The sequence below is a fragment of the Crocuta crocuta genome, unplaced genomic scaffold (genome assembly GCF_008692635.1).
Source record: "Crocuta crocuta isolate KB4526 unplaced genomic scaffold, BGI_CrCroc_1.0 scaffold32, whole genome shotgun sequence".
In the NCBI taxonomy this organism is placed as follows: domain Eukaryota; kingdom Metazoa; phylum Chordata; class Mammalia; order Carnivora; family Hyaenidae; genus Crocuta; species Crocuta crocuta.
The window spans coordinates 2,937,357-2,960,375 of record NW_027529424.1 but is presented as its reverse complement, the minus strand read 5'-3'; the positions used below and the strand labels follow the sequence as shown (position 1 = coordinate 2,960,375).

The 23,019-nt window shown below is 46.4% G+C and overlaps 1 protein-coding gene across 2 annotated transcripts in view; it reads left to right on the top strand.

Moving 5' to 3' along the window:
• CAMK1D (calcium/calmodulin dependent protein kinase ID) overlaps positions 1-23,019 on the top strand; it is a 441,354-nt gene that overhangs the window by 406,324 nt on the left and 12,011 nt on the right. For both annotated transcript variants that reach the window (XM_077758501.1, XM_077758502.1), the window contains 2 exons: positions 16,552-16,664; positions 17,978-18,056. In XM_077758501.1, coding sequence (XP_077614627.1) covers positions 16,552-16,664; positions 17,978-18,056 — 192 coding nt within the window. The remainder of the gene's footprint in view (positions 1-16,551; positions 16,665-17,977; positions 18,057-23,019) is intronic.

Below are 23,019 nucleotides of genomic sequence, written 5' to 3'. Positions count from 1 at the left end.
ATGTGGTGGGGAGGGGGGCTCTTATGTGCAGCTGTAGGAATTCCCGGGCTGAAGCCACCATTGAGAACAAGGATGTTCAGGAAGGAGGAGGCACCATGCCAGGTGTGTGTAGGAGGCTGGATAAGACTAGCATTTCAGAGAGGGAAGAGGGATGCACGGAGGCACAGGATCGAGGTTGCCTGGGCACATTTGAGTCTGATGAAGATACTCTGTCAAAGGCCCATGGCCTTGGTTGGGGTTCCTGGCACAAGGCTGGCTCCAGGTTGAACTAGGGTTAGAAATTAGAACTCATGAGTCTCCATCTCAGACTCCTGCTACTTCCCACTGACTGGCTGGAGGGTCTGCCGTGGGTGGAGAGGCCCCCTACCCATGTTGTGACCTTTGACCTTCCCACTGCACTCATCCGCCATCTGGAGACCAATGAGCAAGACTGCTGAGGGGGCCGTGACCCACAGGCAGCGCCCCAGGGAAGCCAGCTCTCCCATGAGGGTCCTTGCTGAACCCCCATTCTTCATTTCACCTGTAATGGAAAAAAGGTTAGCCTCTGCACTTTTTTGAAGTGAGCATTATTTTCATTTGCTAAACCTGTCCCACTGAAATATCAGATCACAGCGAAAGCAGCTGTGACCTACCAGGTACTAAACGTCCCCTCCGCATGTCAGGCAGACATTCTGTATTTTGTCAGTGCAGATGCTTGATGCATTCCTTCTCTTTTGATCTCTGCACTCATTTCTGTGTCATCCATCCTGTTGGAAGCAGAAATATCTTTTCCTATGAGGGATACTCATTTTTAAAAATACATTTAATGGGTCCTTATCCTATCAGAGGTCCCTCTGGAGATCAGGACTTACAAAAAACATCTCTGCCTGCATTGCTTCAGCTCCTGAGCCGAATGGGGAGAATGTGCTGGACACCCTGGTGGGCATGTCGATGTCCAGCCTGGAGGTGTGGTCCAGCCAAGATAGCGCAAGTTCCAAGAAATAAATGTGCCCGTTGGAGATGAGAATCAACATTTCACTGACAAGGCTGAATTTTGCCATCACGTGTATGCTGCCTTTCTTCTCGAAATTTCAAGGAGATGAGTTAATGATGGCTTGCCTAAGTTATGCTCAGGGATACGACGTGCTACGTGCTATGGAGAAACACAGTGGATGTTTGCCAGTATAAGAACAAGCAAGGCCTTACAGAGTTTGGGCATTAGGGCCTTTGGGAAGGCTGGAGGGTTAGAGTGGGTCTGCCATGGGTGGGGAGGGCACTTCACCTTTGCTGTGCTCCTGCCTAGCAGAAACTCCAGGCAAAATACAGTCATCTCCTTACTTTTTGACTGGCCTTCTACATTGTTCAGTCTTTAAAACGAGGTCACATAAATATCAATCAGCCAACTGGTACCCAGCGTAATTGGCTTTGTAAAGACTTGCGCGTAGTTAGAGTGCCTAAGGTGTAGGGTAGGTCCATTTTTGGAGACAAAGAATGTTCCTTGTCAAGGTAGTCACCATCATTTGAAACTACTGACAGCTGCTGCTTTGTGGATACACATGTCCCAAAGAGAAAGCCAGAACCCAAACTCCAGTAGGAGAGAATGTAGTGTAATTACTCAGCCTCAGGGAAAGAACCAGGCATGGGGCATTATGATGGTGGTTACCACCCTCAGTATGAAGAGTGTTAGCACTAATAAGAATAATTAACTGGCATTGCCAGCAGGCAGCAATCATCTTGTTATATTCATAAACTTTGTGAGATGGGACACATTGCATTGTTCAGGCTGCCCTGGGCCCATGGGCGGCACTTTGGCTCTCGAAGTTCAGGAACTAAATTAATCTGTTTATTCATCTTGCTCAGACGATCCCAGTGAATTGGTTCACACTATCCAGACTCAAAAGAGATTTTAAAAAAAACAAAAAACCTGGAGTGTCAGTTTACCAAATCATGAGATCCGTGCCCCACGGGGTAATGGGATACGCATGTCATCAAACTAGCATGTTCTCCCCACAAGAGGAAATGCTTCATGAAAAAGCAGATTAAAAGCAGAAGTTTCCTTCACAAACAAGGAATCAGAGCCTAAAGCTGGACGGACTTAAATGTTTTCACAAAGACCAGAGTCATCTCCAGGGTTCTTCTCTACTGGAGGGTATTTCTGTCCCTCTATGACACAGCTGTCCCTGGTGTCTAGTCAGAGTGGCCATAGACTGGCCAGGGCTTATGCCTCCTTCTCCTCCCTCCTGCCCTACAGATCAGCCTCCTCTGCTCTCTCTATCATTCAGGCATTATCATTGGTATTTCAGCAGGCTTTGGTTGTCCTAATTCACAGGTTTACTGATTTTATTTCACTGGCTGCATTTCAGTATGTTGCTTTCCAAGGATTTCCAGAAAGCTACTTCACCTCACCTCTATAGTCTACACTGAATGGATCCTGTGTGTTTGGTTACATTTAGTCTCAGACGCAAATACTGCTTCACCATATTCCTGCTTTGTTTGTGGGCCTGTGACCCTCCCTCTCCCTGCTGCTTCTGGGGAAAGACTTTATTAGTTGTCTGTTGACCACTGGTTCACCTCTAACCTGTTAGGAAATAGTCAAACAAATATTGTCTGGTTTCAGAAAGTGGGTGGAGTGGTGTGCACAGAACTGTTGGAGAAAATTTTACAAGCAGTGCCATCGAGGTAAAGAAATTTTGCACTTTAGTTGGGGGATGGGGAGCAACTTCCTGCCAGTCACTTCAGGGAAGGTGGAATCCACTAATGTCTTTGTCTGGCAAAGGCCCTGGGGCAAAGAGGACACCTGCAGGGAGAAGCTGGGAGGGAATGTCTCACCTGTATCACCTTTACACTCAATGGCATGGCTTCAGGCCAGATGGAAAAACATTTCACTTCCTCCGCTCTCTTCTGTTCTGTTCACATCAGCAGCCTCAGTATCCTCTCCTGGAAACTGTCATTTAACGCTTCAGGATATTTCTCCTGGAGAATGGAAGGCAGAGGACTGACATTTATTCACTTATTATTGAGCCGAATATGTGTCAGGCAATATGACGAGGTTGCAGAGATGAATTCCTTACCAACGCAGCCTTGGAGGTGCTCACCGTCTGCTGAAGGGGACAGACAGTAAACAGATCAGTTAAAATCCAGTCTTGGTGCCTGTCACCAAAATGAGAGACAAGAGCTCCCAGGGCAGAGCCAGGAACCGTGCCCTGGCCTTGAGGAAGTCTCCACAAGGTGATGGTGACTGGCTTGGGACAGACCATCTTTGAGAGAAGATGTACCATTCAATCTGAAACATAATTTTTCAAATAGAACTTGAAAGATGTGATCCAACTTTGACCTTCTGATGTCTAAAACTTGATGATGGAGAAAATACAGTCTTTGAATTATCGGGATTTTTTCAAGTTTTATTTATTTGAGAGAGAGAGAGAGCATAGAAGTGGGGGAGGGGCAGTGGGGGAGGGGCAGAGAGAGGGAGAGAACGAATCTCCAAGCAGGCTCTGCACTGTCAGCACAGACCCCAAAGTGGCGCTCAAACTCATGAACCATGAGATCATGACCTGAACCGAAACCAAGCGTTGGACACTTAACTGAGTGAGCCACCCAGGCGCCCCTGAATCAGGATTTTTAACTCACCTATCACCATACTGAGCAAACGGAAGACCAGAAGAGGCCTTTATTATGTTTCAGCATGTTGACCATCTGGAAAGTAGCAAGCAGCCCAGAGGCAGGAAGGGGGTGGCACACAGCTAGCTTAAAGCAGCAGAAGGTGCATGGGGGGTGTAGTAGCAAGTCATGAGTTTGGGCCACTTACTCCGAGCAGGGTTTGTGACCAGGAGGTGCATGTGATGGAGGCGAGAAGGGGAGAGTCCCTGATTTACACGAGCAAGTGAGGAAACGCTCGTGGAGATAGTAAGAGGACACGCAGAAGGACACACTGAAGCCTGTGACTCTGCGCCAAACAGCACGCTCTGCGCTGGCGAGATAGCGCCCAGGGACCGTGTTCAGCCCTCTGACCCCCTTGCTGTGCTCCGGGGGCTTGCCAGGGAGGCATCCTCAGCAGTGCTTTTTATACAAGTAGGAAGAGCCCAGGGGACCAGTGGACAGCTGGTGGCTCGGCGGTACCGAGCCCTTCCCCAGGTGCGGCTGCTGGTCTGCACAGCATTGTACTGATCAGAACCGGAGAGGGACGAGGAAGGAAACAAGCCGAGAAGGAGGGAGGAATCGAGAGCCCTGCAACCAAAAAAAAAAAAAAAAAAAAAAAAAAAAGTCAAGATGCAGAAGTCGAATTGGAAATCCGCCCGGGTTGAGAATCATCAGTTAGCGCTGGTGTTAATCACCTCCAGACTGGATGTCTGCACCCCGCAGAGCTTTGGGATGATATCCATTACTCGTGAGAACTAATCTTAGCTGCTGGAACTTTCGCTAGGTTTTAACGAACACAACCCTCCTGGCTGTGTGAAGCTCTCCCTGCTCATCTTCCACGGTTAGCATGAGCAGAGTGCAAACTGGCTTTGCCTGGGCTTCCTTTGGCTGTGTTTCACTGCCGGAGAGGGCCCAGTGCCTCTGTGCTCGTCCCCCACACATCCTCAAGGTGCTGTCCATCTGGCTAACGCACGAATCAAAAAGTGATACACTTGGAAGCAGGACGGTGGATCGTGACCCAACAGCTGTGGACGCTGCATTGTCTGGTCCGCTCCTTTAAAAACAACTTTATTCCAAATGGAGTAAGCTACACACTTCTCAGGGTTGGGAAAGTGCTGATCTCCTTCTCCCCCACTTCCCGGCTCCCAATACTCAGCTCCGCTTGTGTATCAACTGTCCAAGAAATGTGTTTCCTTTCTCCCCTAGATCTTTCCCTGATCTGCTTATACATTCTCAGCTTTCAAGGCCTTATTCAAATCTCCGGGGGTGACATGGGACACTTGTCCGTTACATTTTCATCAACAGTGCTTTGCTGAAGTCAGCCTGGCACATGGTTTTAATACGTGAAACCATTCCTGGTTACTCCAGCCTGATGTCTTCCAAGTTTGTGAGGAGAAAGTTCTGGAGTGTGCACAATCAAACATATGGCCACCGAAATAATTGGATTACATCTTTGTAATGATTCAGGTCTCATTTTTCATTCTTTTTTTTTTTTTTTTAATAGTTTATTGTCAAATTAGTTTCCACATAACACTCAGTGCTCATCCCCACAAGTGTCCTCCTCCATGCCCCTCCCCCCTCCCCCCACATCCATCAGTCCTCAGTTTTTGTCAGCATTCAAGAGTCATTGGTCATTCTTTTATAAACCTGCATAATATGCTGAAACCTGTTTTGTTCACTAAGTGGGCCTTGCCGCTAAGTACGAGAGGTTTATCAGCTTAAAAAGCTTTGCTTTATTTTATGAAAGTTATATGACCCAGAGTAAGGAGAATAAAACTCAGATTCCTTAGCACAGGACCCAGACATTCATAAATACCCACCAGGAGCCAAGGCAGAAAGGCAAATGGGGGCTTACCAGCATTATTGCATCTCAGACAGACCTTGGTTTCCGGTGGAGGACATGAGGACACCCAGATTTGATTGGTTTTGTGAATGTTTTCCAGACTCTGTGGGCCTGGGTTGACCTTCTGTGGCTTACCTAGTTTGCAGTAATATACACGGGGGTTTGTTGTTTGGACCGTTTCCATGGTGCCCTGGTCTCACTCCGTCAAAATACTCTTCACAAATATGCCTTTGCGTAAATGTTCTCTGGAAATCTTGAGCTCTTCCTGGAATTGAGGGCTCCCGGGCTAAATGCTTGGAAATTGTGGGATACGAAGAGCAGAGTGAAACCCTGATCTCTGATACCCTCCACCCTCATCTTCACGACACGGGGCATGAAGTTATGACCAGAATTTGATCATTGCTCTTCTCCTTTTCTGAAGGAGCCTCAAAGGGATTACTTTGAGCATTAGTGGGATGGAAAAGACAAGAGGGGTAAAGGAAAGGGAGCCCACACTTAGTAATCACTGTGTGACAGCACTCTCTGGTGGGACACCTGTTACCTGTATGTCTGTACCCATCTGTCTATCCATCTATGCATGTGTCTGGATGTAATACATATTATTATACAGTATGTGTTATATATGTTATATCTCTCTCTAAGGTGGGCGTTATTATTCTCATTTCACACAAGAAACTAAGCCTCAGAGTGGATAATGTCATTTCCCCAAGGTCACTCAACCAGTACTTGTTGGAGCTGAGATTGGAATCTGTGTCTTTTATTTTTATTTTTTATTTTTGAGAGAGAGAGAAGGAGAGACAGACAGACAGACAGACAGAGTATGAGAATGGAAGGGATGGAGAAAGAGGGAGACACGGAATCCAAAGCAGGCTCCAGGCTCTGAGCTTGTCAGCACAGAGCCAGACACGGGGCTGGAACCCACAAACTGCGAGATCATGACCTGAGCCGAAGTTGGACGCTTAACCAACTGAGCCACCCAGGTGCCCCCAGAATCTGCGTCTTTGTTTCTCTAAATCACACGTTGAGGAAACCAGACCATGAAACCTCTCTGAAAACAACGTGAGTGACAGTGAGCCCACAGAGGACACCACCAAACCTTTCCTTGAAAAGTCACTTCTCTATTCTCCTTCAGAGCCCTTTTATCCAGTTGGACTAAATGGCAAATTCTGGGTTGCCATTTTCTGGTGACTATTCTGGTGACTATTGTCAATGTGGACTGTTGCACACAAATGCCTTTTGCATAAAGTATTGAAAATAAATTTTGGCACTTAAGCATATTTCAAGTGCCTAGAAAATTCACTTATGTATGTTATTTGATTTCCCAAGTGCCCTGGCTTAGTGAGGAATGCCTGAACTCCTGCCCAGTGCTGCAGGGCTCCATGATGTCTTGACAGAAGGATTTCCAAACTCTACTTTCTTTCTAGGCTCCACGTGGGAGCTAAGTGCTCAATGAGGCTACTGGACATGATCATATTGGAATTTGGTTCAATAAAGACTCAGATTCATTTTTCTCCAATCCCTGTCTCCCACAGACAGGCATAATGGTCCCAGCCATTCCCCTCCCTCTGTCTTTCCAGAAAACAGGCTGGGTAGATGGTTAGGTGTTGATTTACTGAGGGCAGGGACTCGGAGCTGTTCTATATTTCTTTGGCAGGTCGTAGAGCTTTGTTTCTGGCTCTGTTTCATCATGTACAAAAACACAGCACCCTGACTTCAGAGGCAGCTTTAGGAAGAGGACATGTGTGGCATTTACTCATCTTTGTCATGACCTATCCAGCTCAGGACTCGTATTAAAGGTTAAGACGACTTGGCTCTGGAATTGGATGAGCAAAGTTAAAATTCTGTTCTGCCCCTTAGGTGTGAGAAAGTTACCTAATCTTGCAGGCATTTCCTCATCTGGAAATGGAAGATGGATATGCTTACATCCTAAGTGCATGTCTCACAAATGAGACATAATGTGTAAATTGCATAGTCTAATGTCTGATACAGTAAATACTCAACACATGGTGGCTATTGATTTTAACTTTACACATAGTCCCTCTTGTATAGAAAAGTCAGTGTCCTGCTTCTCTTATACACATATGGCCAGACTCTGAACTCCAAAGAACACAAACAAGGCTGGTCGTCTTCTTTTTTTTTTTTTTTTTTAATTTATTTCTAGGAGAGAGAGAGAGAGACAGCGTGAGCAGGGGAGGGTCAGAGAGAGAGGGAGATACAGACTCTGAAATAGGCTCCAGGCTCCGAGCTGGCAGTCAGCACAGAGCCCGACGCGGGGCTCGAACCCACGAACCACGAGATCATGACCCAAGTGAAAGTTGGACGCTTAACCGACTAAGCCACCCAGGCGCCCCAAGGCTGGTCTTCTTTAACATGACATGATCAGCATTTGGCTCAAACATTGGTGCCCCATAAATCTCTGTAGAAGTGGCTTGTTTCTCTAAACCAGAGCCCTGGGCAGATGGGTGCCCAAGCCTGCCACCTGCTGTGGTTGAGACCGCCTCTCTCTCTCTGAGGCCCACTTTCCCAGGCTCCTAAGTGAGGTGCTGGGCCAGGCGATGATTGCTGGACCCCAAAATAAAATTCTATGTCTGTGCCAATCCCCCTACTATGCAAAGGCCTTCTCTAGGCATCCATTTCAGCTGCTGGTTTGAGGTTTCAGGCTAGGAATAAACAAGGGGTATAGTCTGTGGGTTATGTCCTCTCGTGGGCATTTCCTGGTTGGAAGAAACAGACCCGGGAGACTGATACATGGAGGAAAACTTCAGGGCACGGGATCAACGGGAGCTAAATGATTATTGATTAGTTGTGCTAATTCCAGTCTGCTTTGAAGATGCTACTGGGCATGAGGAGGTTTCACTGCAAAAATAACGGAAAAGTTGTGACACCTGAGAAAGCTTAGTTGAATTATTTTCTCCAGGGTAAACATCCATTTCAGGGTGATCAACGCTACTTCAGAAGTCAACTGAAGAGTATGCCACTGTACGCACAAACATGCAGAAGCATGACATCTGTCATGTAAATATCTCCCATTTATCAAAGAATAATCAGTCAACAAATATTTATTATTACTGAATCCTAATGAAAGATACAAAAGAAGTGCAATATATGACATAATCTCTCTCCTCTAAGAACTCACAATCAAGATGGCGAGATACATGTAATAACTACGAAGAGATCCTTTTTAAATTCTTTGAGAGGACTCAAGAAAGAGATGGGATTGAAGTAGAGTAGGAAGTATGGTAAGTGTCCAGAGAGGGGTTGAGTGCATGGGAGTGGTAGTCCCTGAAATATCGGGACACAGTATATGGGCTCATTCTTCCAGCAGATTTTTGCTGAGCACATACTGGGCAGGGTACTGGGATCACAAAGATGAATGAGGCACTGTCGCCTCCCTCAGGAAGCTCAGAGTCTAACAGAAGAGACAATGGGTCACAAAGATCAACCCACATGTGCGCCACAATGGGTGTCTTAGAGGCTGGGGAGCTCCGAGGAAGGGTGCTGCTTGGCGGGGGGTGGGGGTCAGAAAAGGTATCACAGAATAATGCACGTGGAGCTCTGGGAGCAAGGAGGAGCCACAACAGTGCACATGGGAAGAAGAGCATTCCAGGCACAGGGAGCAGTGTATGAAAAGGAATACTCTCAACCCTTCCCATTACCTTTCTTGTCTATTTTTATGCGTCCTGTTTCTTTTTTAAATTTCCTGTTTATTTGGAAGCTTAGTGTTGAGTGTTTGTTCCCTCCCACCCCATCCCCCAAATAGTATGTAAAAGCCCTGAGAGTAGGACTCACCATCTCCAGTCAGCATCTGGGGACAGTCAGAGAACTCCCTGATGGGTGGTTTTTCATCCGCTCTCCTCAGTGGGGACCAGAAGGGGCTTCNAACCCACGAACCTCGAGATCATGACCTAAGCGAAAGTCGGACGCTTAACCGACTAAGCCACCCAGGCGCCCCCAGAAGGGGCTTCTTAGGGAAGCTCACCTACTGGGCTGGTCCTTCCCTCCCAGCATCTCTGCTCCTCTCTCCCCGTCCACCGTCAGCCCCGCACTTACTAGCCTCTAGTCTTCAGTCCAAACCGAGGCGAGACCTGGGGTGATTGCACTGGTGTCCGGCTGCCTCCCGGGCCTGCTCCCCCCCCTGCACTCTTTGCCACGGTCACGGTCCACACAACAGCTCCAGGAGTCCTGCTCCAGGGCTGGGCATCATCCTGGCTTTCACGAGCCACGCTCCAAGACTCCAGACCCCCTGATCCTCTCTCCCAACTCCTTCTGGAATCTGCCTGTCCTGCTGCTCCAGCTCCACCACCTGCGCCCTCCTGTTCTTCCTTTGCCTAAATGCCAGCTTGTCCTGTTGCCTTAACTCCATCCACCCCACTCCAGCTGCAGAGCCACTTGCCGTAGTGGCTCCTGTGGCTGGGCCTTTTGGGGGACTTCCTCTAGCCTACCTGCCTTAGTGCGGAGCCCAGCGGCATGGGGTCTGGCCACCATGCGTTTTGCCAGCTTCATCTCCCACTACTCGTTGGCTTCCATTTCACACCGTAGCGACAGCAGACTGCTCTGAGGCTTTCAAACATGCTGCTCTTTTCTGCCCCAATGTCTTTATTCCTGATTAGCTGCACCTGCCAGTAGGCCCTGTTTCTCCTGTAAAGCTCCTGCTCACCTTCTGAGATACAGTGTAGGCATCTGCTGCTTCTGCCTTGCCAAAAGTGTTTGGGGAGACGTCCGTGTTCTTATGTATCATCATATCTCCATGGGGGCAATGTCCATGGTGTTCTGTACCATCATATCTCTAGTATCAAACCCAGGACCTGGTATGCAGTAGGTGCAAAATCAGTATTTGACGAATGCATGAGTGCTAGCTATATGTAAGGGACTAAGTGAGTATGTGTATGCTGGCTGATAAAAATTGATGGTGACGTAGGATAATGTCCATGTGGAAATACTTTGTGGAAGTCATCGCCTGATCATAGAGAGCCACCCTGACAGGTGTGAGGTGATATCTCCTTGTGGTTTCAGTTTGCATTTCCCTGATAATTAGTAATGGTGAGTATTTTTTTTTCATGTACCTGTTAGCCATGTCTGTGTCTTCTCTGGAGGAAAAAAAAAAGAGAGAACGTGTTGGTGGGAATGTGGAGAAAAGGGAACCCTCATGCACTATTGGCGGGAATGCAAAATGGTGTAGCCACCATGGAAAACAGAATGGAGGTTCCTCAGAAAATTAGAAATAGAACTTACTGTATGATCCAGCAATCCCACTTCTGGTTATATATCGAAAAGAATTGAAATTAGGATCTCAAAGAGTTCTTAGCTCCCCCATGTTCACTACAGTATCATTCACAGGAGCCAAGTGTAAATGTCCATTGATAGATGACTGGATAAAGGAAATGTAGGGGTGCCTGGATGGCTCAGTCGGTGAAGCATCCAACTTCAGTCCAGGTCACGATCTCACAGTTTGTGAGTTCAAACCCCATGTCAGGCTCTGTGCTGACAGCTCAGGGCATGAAGCCTGCTTTGGATTCTGTGTCTCCTTCTCTCTGTCTCTGCCGCTCCCAGACTTGCACTCTGTCTTTCTCAAAACTAAATAAACATTAAAATTTTTTTTAAGAAAATGTAGAATATACATACAATAGAATATTAATATTCAGCCTTTTGAAAGATGGAAACTCTACAGTATGCAACAACACAGATAAACCTTTAGGACGTTACAGGAAGTGAAATTAGGTCATCACAGGAAGATAAATACTCTGTGATTCTACTCATATGAAGTGTCTAAAATAGTCCAATTCATAGAATCAAAGACTGAAATGGTGACTGACAGGCTGGAAGGAGGGAGAAATGGGGAAGCAACAGATGTAAAGTGAGTAAGCTCTAGAGATCTGGTGACATTGTGCTTGTCATAAACAGTACTTGACTCTACGCTTAAAATTTGTAAGGTAGAGCTCATGTTAAGTTTTTTAAAAGAGGATAGATCTCATGTTAAGTTTTCTTTTAAACTTCAAAAAGTGACCTTTTTCAAAGGCACTGCCTAATGTTAAACATTGTCTACATGACTTTTTAAAATAAAAATTGTATATACTTAGGGTATATAACATGATGATTTAATATACATAGTGGAACAATTGCTAGTCAAGCTAATTAACATATATTCTGACATGTTACTATGCTTTCTTGTGATGAGAGTACCTGAGATCTACTCTCTTAACCAATGTCTAGTATTCACTACAGTATTAACTATCGTTTTCACATTGTACCTTAATCTCTAACTTATTTGCCCTACAGATCTGTGACTTTGACCTTTGACCACCATCTCCCCATTTCCCTCACCACCACCCCTCCCCCAAGCCCTGGTCACCACCACCTGCTTCTGTGTATTTGACGTTTTTAGATTCCAGGTGTATGTGGGGTCATGCAGTTTGTTTTTCCTTCCGTGCCTGGCTTATTTCACTCAGCGTCATGTCCTCCACTTCCATTCATATTGTTGCAAATGACAGGATCACCTTCTCTTTAAGGCTGAAAATATACCATTTTACATATGTGCCGCAATTTACCCATTATATGTCAGTGGACACTGGGGCCGTTTCCATGTCTTGACTCTTGTGATTAACACTGCAGTGAACTTAGGAACATATATCTCTCTTCAAGGTACTGATTTCATTTCCTTTGGGAATATATCCAGGGGAGATATTGCTAAATAATATAGTTGTCCTATCTTTAATGTTTTGAGGAACCTCCATACTGTTTTCCCCCGATATGTTGAGGTGAATTATGGAAATAAAATTACATAAAAGGGTACAGAGGTAACAACTGATTGTTTCGTGGGAATCCTTTTAAGTAGGCACCCATTTGCAGAGGGACACAGATACATGGCCAAGGGTAGACAATCAAAGGACCATATATGTAGCATGACTGCCCCATTAAACCCAGAGGGCCTCTCAGCAGGAGCTCTTAAGCTATTTCACGGTTTCGGTTTCCAAGAAAAATTGTGCACTGCCGAATCAGCCATGGTTGGCCATTGCCGATTTCCACATTTGTTTATGTTAAAAACCCCTTTCTTCATAGAAAATCTTCTCCCTTATGAGCTGTGTCCACGCCCAACTGGGGCATTTTAGGTCAACCAAACCACATTGCATTCTCTCTACAGAGATGGTCCAGGTTGCTCCCAACACCGGGCCTTGCACATTGAGATCTTCTGGAATGTCTGTCAATGATGCAGAGCATACTGCCTCCCCTGGGGGGAGGTACAGGAGACAGGAGTCAGGGAAGGTGGGATCTCTGAGGGCTCTCTGAACCGGAGGTGTAGGGAGCTGTCCTACATCTTAGATCCTTTTCTCTGTTTTAGAGCCCACCCAGGGGGCTCAATAAGCACGATGAAGCCTTTTGTTCGAGAGCATGTTTCTTCATCCAAGCATTTACTCAGCATCTGCTATGAGTAGACCGGGGCTAGCCACCAGGAATCCAAAGACAAGAGTGAGACCTAAGACATGGTCCTGCCTTAAGGACAGGTCAGGGCAGCCTGCAGTGTGGGAAGTGTCACTGGGGAGTGTAGCCTACTACACTCACTGGGGCACAGAGCAGAGCACCTACCCCACCTGGCAGAAAGGAGCTGGGTCTTCCTAGTAACAGCCCCACTGGCCTTCGAGGGTGTACCAGAGGCAAGTGAAGGAGGAAGGTAGCCCAGGAAAAGTACATGGGAAATAAATAGTGCCCACTGGGGAACCAATTCTGAGCACCTTAGTACACAACACCCAGAACGTAGGAAATAGGGTGGGAAAGATAGGCTCCAATCACCAGGTTCTACTTGCAGAAGAAGGCGTGGGGTAGTAGGCAAACTAAATGACCTCCAGAGAGAATTCAAAGTCAAGACTGAAGCATAAGGTTCAATTCTTAATTTTCGTCCCTTGAGTGAAAAAGCAAAATATTTAAGAACACAAAGCTGATATTGGATGGATAGGCCTCTAGTCCTGGCTTTGCTGCATATTAGTTTCTTTGCCTTTAAAATAAGAATTTTACAAGGGACTGTGACCCTGGGATTCTTAATGACTGAGATGTAAACACCCCTAGACCAAGGTAGTAAAGGGAGGTGGAGAACAGTTCCCAGAATCCAAAGAGGAGTGCCTGGTAGAGTTTGCTCCCTGAGAGGGAGCAGTGGCCTTCAGTCAATGGGTGTAGCCAACCTGAGTGCTGAATGAGAGCAGCCAGGCCAACACATATCCCATCCCTGACTCCCCTGTTCCTTTACCATCTGCCATTGGCCAACCCCTGTCAGATGTCAGAGTTCACCCCTCGTTCAGGTATCCATAGAGATCGCCCTCCCAGGGCACAGAGCAGACTGGAAAGTGGCTCTAAAGGGTGAGCAAAGGTGTCAGGGACACACATATCCTGGGGGAATTGAAGTTCAAATGAAATCACACAGCAAAGCTCTTAGAGGCATTTTTTACCTAAAACAAGTGCTCAGTCAAGGCTAAATGAGAATCTAGCAGTACATTTGCATGAACATGCTAGAGGTAGATAAGACGGCAAAGTGAGAAAGACTGAAGGTCTCAGGGTTCCCCTTGGATGACCATCCTGAGGTGGGGTGCAAGCAATTGATGAGCCCTGGAAAGGTATGTTGCCTGTAAATGGGCATGACCATCAGTCATTGGGTTTGTAACTTTAGATGTCATTCCTTTCTTTCCTTTTTTTAGTTTATTTTTTTATTTTGAGAGAGAGCGTGAGTGAGCAGGGAAGGGACAGAGGGGGAGGGAGAGAGAAAATCCCAAGCACTCTCCATGACATCAATGCAGAGCCCAATGCGGGGCTCCATCCGTGAGCCATGAAATCATGACCTGAGCTGAAACCAAGAGTCAGACTCAGCATACTGACCCACCCAGGTGCCCCAGATGTTACTCCTAACCACAGACTTTTAGGCCTAGAACACTGGAAATAGCTTTATCGTCTTTGAGTATGCATGGTAAGATAATTTGTACATTATTTAAATGGTATGATATATAAAATAACACAAGGATTCTACTTGCCAGTAGGTCTACACTGCAGAAGCCTTTGTCTTGTATGTGGAGATAAACCACTCAGAGTTGTTTGTTCTCTTTGGACCCTCCATACAAACCTACTAATGAAATAGCCCAGCCAGGGAGCTCTGTGAAATTTCTAGATCTGAAGAAGATTCAACAACTTCTATCTGTTCTTCTCTTCTTTTACAATCCTTATTTTAAAATCCTCCTTCTTAATGTTAACTTCGTCTCCAAGCTATACCCACATCCTTTTCTTCCATCCTCAATATAGCCACATAAGTGGTATTCTATTCTCCATCCAAAAGAGCTTAAAAACCAGAAGAAATTGGGATATACATTAACAAAATTGGCACAAGACGAATAAATCTTTCCTGGAATTTTCTTAAAGGTTTTTTTTTCCTTGAAAAGAAAGCCAAACTGTAAAGTAAAACACACTCAGTTGTTAATAAACAAAAACCTCACATATCTAAAATTCAGTCATTTTCCAAGATGAACTAACATTTTGCTCTGTCTGCTTTTCCTAATATGCACATTTCATTTAGCCCAAATCCTCATTACGGGAAGCATTTACATGTCCATCTCACGGCTCCAGCGTTTCCTGGGCTGGAATATGTGCTCCATGGTTTCAGAGCCCTGGTTCTTATTCATTTTGCCAAAAGCAGCAAATCTTTAAAAGTGAAATTTTCCAGGCACTTAGCCCCTAAATCAACCTTGTGGGGACAGATGAGTTTTGAATCTTATCGGCCCACAGAATGTCTCACAGCCTTTAAAAATGTCATCAGCCTTCACCCTGGGCAGTGTCACCAGTGACACCATGTGTCACAGCGCAAGCAGCTGAAGAATGAATGTACCAACGCTGCGTTTTGAACCTTTATTAAGTTTCTGATTTGCCGACAACCTAATCCCTCACAGGCCTGCTGAGCCCTGTTCATTTGTTCTCATTAAATGGATCTTTATGCTGGAGCCGTGTTCTGAACAAAGCTCGGCAACGTGGGCAGGTTCAGGGCTCGTCTGGGGGTGGAGCTCCCACTGCAGCTGCCCCTCTCCGGGGGCTGATGTGAGCCCAGAACCAGCCACATGGCTCTGCATCCAGACTTCTAGAATCCAGCTCTGCCTCCTGCTCTGCCCATCCTTGCAGCTCCAGACTCCATCTTACCCCTTCCTGGATATCCAGTCCTGGCAGAGAGCCTGCCCCTGACCCCCGTGGGCTTAGACATGTACTAGATCCTTCCCTGGGTGTCCTCGCCATGCAAACAAATTGAAACAGGAGGATCATAGAGCCGCAGCATCTTAAAGCCACGAAGAATACTAGGAATTTCTAGTCTGGCCTCCTTATTTTCAAATGAGGAAATCTTGGTACAGAAAATGCATCCGTGACCTGCTAATGCACATCAGAGAAGAAAGCGGGACTGGCGTGAGAACCCATAGTCTTATGGGATGAATTGTATTTAGGGTATTTAATAAACATTTTCCCTCCTGTTATGTTGGTCAGCTGACTGTTGCTACCTCCAGAACTGCACATGGCTTGTACCAACATTCTAGTATCATCTTGTAAAATTCTATTTTGAAAGGGTTTTGGGAAGAGGGTTGATAGCATTATGATTTGCGCCACCATCTGCCTTTATATTTATTGTATGTTAATGGCCCAAACTGTGACCTTCCCAATACCCAGTTTAGGCATGGTAGGTTGGTAATGTGCATTTTAGGGCAACTTGTGGCAGGTTGGTTACCAACCCATCATCTCTTGGGGACAGTGTTACAGACAATAAGATGAGTGGCACTTGACACAAGGTTTGGGGGTTGGTTTGGGAGTATATGGGGCTCTGGTTAATAACATGGAAAGGTGGACTTAACATATGTGTTAACTTCAGATCATCACCTTTTTGCTATTTATCAAATCACAATTTTAGCTCTGTGCCTCCTCTGCCTGTAGGATGTGTGATTTCTTTGCTCAGATGGCACTTGTCACACACATGGAACAGGTTGTCTCACTTTGGGTGGCAGTGACTTCCTTCCATGCAGAATGTCCAGCCACCACAGTGAATATGCAACCACAACAGATCTTTACACTGTCTTGTCTTCCAGGCTCTGTGGCTACCCCCCTTTTTACGATGAAAATGACTCCAAGCTCTTTGAGCAGATCCTCAAGGCAGAATATGAGTTTGACTCCCCCTACTGGGATGACATCTCTGAGTCTGGTAAGTCTCTCGGTTCCCTACGAGTGGCCCCTGGGACCCTTACATCCAGACCACCTGCCTGTGACAGGCCTGGGGGGTTCAGAGTGGTTCTGAGGCTCCCAAGGAGGTTCCCCTAGCTTCGTACTTGGACTTGACTTGCAAAGTGGAAGATAGGCTCGGGACGTCTGGCCCGAGCCAGGCCGAGGGACTGGACTGACCTCTCCACCACTCTTAGCCATGTGCTGATCTGGGCACTCCAGTACTGAAACAATATTAGCTACCATTTATTGAGTGCTTACTGTGTGCTGAGCACTATGAGCTCTGAGCATCTGCTAGCTTACTTGGTCCTCAGGACAGCCTATTGGATAGGTGTTATTATTATCCCCACTTGACAGGTGAATTAACTGAGGCCCCAGAAGGTGAGATGCCTTGACTGAAGCCACACAGCTGGTAAGTGGCAGACCTGGGATTTGAACCCAAGCCCTCATGCCGGGGCCCATGTCTCAACTACTATGCCACAATGAAACGTCCCAGAGCTGTTCACCATTTCCTCCTCAGGGATAAAGGTCAAAACCAAGGCTCATGTAAACTGCTGAGTCTCTCGAGCCTCAGTGTCCTCCTGAGGAAGTCAGGATGATAATAACACTCCTCCCCACCAAAGTGGGTGGTGCAAGGCTTAAATAAAATACTAAACGGGACAGAGCCCTGCCCTTACTGGCAAGGTGTTCAGATAGCACATTTTATTATTTGAGTTACTTATTATTTGAGTTATTTCCTCCTAACTGGAAACACCTGCTTTATTCCTCATCAAAATTACCTGCTCATTGTGATCGGCTAAGTGGGCTGCGAGGGGACTCCTTGAAGGCTGCATGCCCACAATGCCTGCCCAGAGCCTGGTGACTTTGGTAGAGGCCGAGGGTGTTTTGTTGAATCAGTGATGTCTGAAACACAGAGAGGACATCCACAAAGCAGCTGCCTCGGCAGCGGTGAGCTCAGCGAGAGGCACATGATGACAAAGATACTTGATCTCTGAACCAAAGATGTCACTAGCTGCCAAAGAGAAGGGCTTTGAGTTGGGAAGGCAGGGTCCCAAGCCCGGCTTGGCTGCCTCCTCATTCACTGTGTCACCTCTCAAGAGTGCCAAGTCTTGGCTTCGCTTTCCCCCAGACGCTGATTCCCGCCTGTGTCCAAGGTACACAAGAGGGTCAATGGGAGGGGTAGGGGGCTGGTCTGTTTTTCACACGCCATGCAATATCCCCAAGGGCCTGGTGGCATCAAATTGTCGCATCACAAACCAAAGACTGATTCCACCCCTTGTGCTTTCTTTTGAACAGCAAAAGACTTCATTCGGAATCTGATGGAGAAAGATCCAAATAAAAGATACACATGTGAGCAAGCCGCTCGGCATCCATGGTAAGAAAAATCACCCACTAGAAAGACCATGCCATCTCATGCCTTCCCAGAGTAAAGTCCCTCTTAGCCATTCTTAATTGTGGAACGATTACATCTCCTACTGACCGGTGGCTTTGACCATGTCCCCGAGGCAACACTTGAACTACTCTGTTCCCTCAGGACACAGTCTTCTGAATGCATAGATGACAAGTGAAGTGTGCAAAAGATAGCTGTAGAGTTTTCATGTTACATCAAGTATTTTAGGATCATTTTTATTGAAGGTAATTCTCCAAGGAGTCATTCAGATTGGAGTTTGATTCCTTGAGCTTACTGTTCAATAGGTAAGTGAATTGATGTTATTTTTTCTCCTTTTAAGATGCTTTTCACCTTCATGTGCCTTTAACCCCAGAGGCATTTATTGATAGCGTGTGGTATTCTGTATGACTACAGTTCTCCGCAGTGCCCTTGAAGCCACTTAACCAGCTTTGAACTCAGCTTCATGATCCACTAGCTGTTATTCTGCACTTATACTTCACTTCTCTGAGCCTCCATTTTCTTATCCTTACAATGAGAACTGAGTTACCCAGTTTACAGGGCTGATGTAAGAAATAATTGAGGTTATGTCTGTAAAGGGTTTAACACAATGTCTTGTACGTAGTAAATGTTTCATTAAGCTATTTTCATTAAACTGCCAAGAGAATCCATCTAGAAACAAAGACCAGGAATGGTAAAATATGAGATCTGATGAAAACAAATGGATAGAGTTTGACTTCGAGAGAAATTCCCCTAAAAAGCATTCAAGACAACTGCCCCCTTGTCTGTTCAACCCTCATCGGTAGCATTTCCTCCAGAGTCTCACATGTTGGTTAGTCTTCAGAAGGGGACCTGCTCAGGGGAGCATTGTGATCTGGTTCATAGTATAGACAGTCCCCAGCCCAATGATGTTTTTGACTTGACAATGGTGTAAAAGAGATACACATTCAGTAGAAACTGTACATCCAGTTTTGAATTTTGATCTTGGGCTAGCAGCATTAGGCACCATCTTCTCTTGTGACGCTCTGTCAGCCACATGATCATGAGGGTCAACAACCTGTATGCTGACAACCATTCTGTCCCCAGGCAAGTCATTCTGTCCCCAGGCAAGTCATTCTGTCCCCAGACAACCAGTATGTTACATGAGCCACTCAGCACTTTATCATAAGATAAGCTATGTGTTAGATGATTTTGCCCAACTACAGGCTAAAGTGAGTGATTGGAGCTCAGTTAGGGTAGGCTGGGCTGAGCTCTGATGTTTGGTGAGTGAGGTGTATTAAATGCACATTTGATCTATGATATTTTCAACATCTGTGGATTTATTGGGACTTAACCCCATTGTAAATCAAGGAAGATCTGTATTTTAACTTACAACAACAGTTGTCACTTATTGAGCAGGAATTCTGGTTCATGTTCTCATTGCATTAACAGATTATCTCATGTTTTTCTTTACAATGACCCTTGTAAGGTAGGTTTTATCTCCATTTCAGAGATAAGAGAATTGTTACAAAGTAACGTAGCCTTAGTCAAGATGGCACAACCACTACCTAATGGTGAAGCCAGAATGGTTTCCAGCCAGAACTGATTTCAAAATAAATACTCTCCACCACCACCCTGTAAAGAGAAGTAAAAGGAAAACAGGAATGGTCACAGGGGAGGGAAAGATATTTCTGAATAAGGAGGCAGATTTTATTGTATATATTTTTATAAGCTTAAAATAAATGATTTTTTTGATAAGTTACATTGGACAATATAGATCAAAGTATGTGACAATAAAGTTAGTAAATCTTGTTCTTTATCAACAATTAGAAGAAATGCTACTGATGAGAGTAGGGGCAGGGCCATTTTCTCACGTGCTTTTTAGGGGAATTTCTCCTGAAGTCATAACAGCCTTTAAAGCTATATGAGGTTTTGTTTTCTCCCAGTTTTATTGAGATGTAGTTGACAGACACTGTATAAGCTTAAGGAAGGTGTACATCGTATAGCGTAATGATTTGTCATGTGTATGAATTATAAAGTGATTACCACAATAAGTTTAATTAACACCCATCCCTTATATAGGTACCCTGCCCCAATTTTTTTCCCTGTGATGAGACCTTTTAGAAGTTACACTCTTAGAACCATAGCCATCTTGTCGTGTATGACATTGCAGCACATACTTATTTTATACATATGAGATGTTGGAGATGATCTGACAGAAGAGGAAAGAGATCTCTAAAGAAGGACTTGTCCACTAATCTGGCCTTACTGTGCAGAAGACAGGAAGGCTCCCAGCTGAAACGTGGTCTCTCCTTCACCAGATATTTTTGACAGATGAACAAAGGGTGAAGTCTGGCCTCAGAGGACTTCCCCGAGGGGCCAAGCCTCACTGAAAGAAGGCCTTCCCAGACTCTCCAGGAGGGGAGGTGTTCCAGGCTAAGCGAGCACCCTGGGCCGTGCTCAGGGGCCTAAACCGTGCCTCTATCCTGGAGCCACCACTCTCGGTGTTCCTGGAGGGGGCGTGGGCACAGGAGCGAGGCAGGAGGGGACGAGACGGACAGGATCGCCATAGTTCTCCAGGGCAGCCTGCTCAAGGGCAGGTCCCAGCTCCGCCCTGTGTCCCTGCATCTGTGAGCTCCTGAGCTCTGTGGGCCCCTGTGTCCAACTGAGATCATAAATAACAGCAGTACACATCCTACAGGGCTTTTCAAGGGATTCATGAGATACGATACACTAATAGTAAGAAGAGGACCTAGCACCTAACAAATCTCTGATCTATAGGAGTTGCCCTTCATTTATGACCATGTTAAGCAATTTGTATTTTTCCCTTGGGCCCCCTGACAGGTTTTAAGCCAGGCGATCAGATTTGCATTTCAGAAAGCTCCACTGGTGTCAGGAGGGAGACCAAATTGGTGGCCATGGGGCAAGGGAGACTGGCAGGGAAGAGCAGACTGGAGGTGGGGCGGGGGTTGGCCCAGAGCAGGGTGGAGGGGGCCTGACCAGGGCCACAGGGAGGAAGAGGATGGAGGACACGCCAGGGGTGGGGAGCCGCAGCTTGGGGCAGAGCGCTGCCGCGGCCCAGGGGGCTGAGGTCATCCCCAAGGTGCCAGTTGGAGGGCCTGGGTGGGTGAGACGCCTCCACCGTGAGGAGCAGGAGGGAGGGCCCAGGAGCCGTCCAGGTGCTGGAGGCGGAGGCCCTTTGCCGAGTGAGTCTGGAGCCCAGGAACGAGGTTGGGCTGGAGACAGAGACTTCACGGTCATCTGCCTGGGTCACAGTAGGATGTATTCACATGTGAGCTGTACAAAGTAATGCCTTTGTACCGTAGAGCTGGGTTTTTGCCAGCACTTTATAATTTTTATCGTGCGTTTCAGAAGTCCCAGGAAGTCAAATATTAGAAAATGGTAAAAATGAATGCCCTTGAGTCAGACCTCATTGAAATGCCCCACTGCCTGCATTTTTGATATGCCTGTTTCTTTTATGTAAAATTGCTCGGGCTGACAGCACCGCCAGCTTCAGCGGAGAGCTGGTGGAAAGTGGGGTAATTATTCCAGGGAGCACAGCTTCATCAACACTACCATTCTGGAAGCTGTGCTCTTGGCACATCGGTTGTATCCAGAGAACTTGATCTCTTATTCTGCACTTGCTCTTCTGGCTTAATCGAGGCTTCTGAGAGCCAGGAGGGGCTCTGGAAGTCCCGAACCCCTTTCCTCAGCCTCAAAACAGACCACACCAGATAGAATAAGGTTCCTTCTAGAGCTGTCTACGTGGAGCATTTTTTAAAAAATTTTTAAATGTTTATTCATTTTTGAAAGACCGAGACCTGCTTTTGTGAGTAAGGGGAGGGGCAGAGAGAGAGACACATAGAATGCAAAGCAGACTCCAAACTCTAAGCTGTCAGCACAGAGCCTGATGTGAGGGTCGAACTCATGAGCCATGAGATCATGACCTGAGCTGAAGTCAGACGCTTAACTGACTGAGCAACCCAGGTGCCCCTCCCAAGACCCTGTCATGAGAGGCTATGTCTTTCTCATGACAGCACGTGGTAAGGAACCAGCAGCCTGCAGGCCAAAGGTAGGAACTGGCAAGTGACAGGATGGGAGCCTGTTCCTCCTCACAGGGAAACATCTTGATGGGTTTGTTCATCTGGCTCGGATAGTTCTGAACCTGTCTCTAGTTGCATTGACACCTCAGGCAACACTTGTCAATGTGCCCACCTGAGGGGGACATTGTGTGTTGGCCAGGCCAGGGTGGCATCCACAGCCCTCTCATCAATGTTCACTGGGACCCCTCCTCTCTTCTGGGCTCCAGCCAGCCCAGCTATGGTCAACCATAGGAATCGGGAAGCAGCCCAGGAGTCTGGGAAACTGGTTTCTGGAGGTGTACACGGGCATCACCAAGCCCGTCCTGAGAAAGTGGCTAGAAAAATGCAAAATCAGAGGTGTGGAGGTACAGCAGACCACGTACAAAATAAAAACACCAGAAGGCAAGGAGAGATGAGTTCAGTGACTTGTGTGTGGAGAAAGAGAGCGAGACAGACCCACAATGTGTGATTTATATGAATGCCATCTGCATTGTTAGCATGAGGTTGAAACCGGAAAGCAAGGTGGGGTGCCTGGCTGGCTTAATCAGTAGAGCATGCAACGCTTGATCTTGGATGTGTGAGTTCAAGTCCATGCTGAATGTGGGGATTACTTGAAAATCAAATATTAAAAAAAAAAAACAGAAAGCAAAGGAGACAGGAATGGAATGTGGGTGCCCATAGCTTTACATGTGTATGTACACAGATGTATAAAGAAATTCCTCTGTGTTGGAGGCATCATTCAATTCCTAGGACCATCGAGGTTCTAGAGTCCCTCCCATTCTAAATTCTAGGATTCTGTGCCTCCGGTATTGCTGACGAATAATGCTAAAGTTAGTAGCACTGAGCATTGCGAGTGTCATACATTGTCATTGTAAACTCCCTGGCTCATG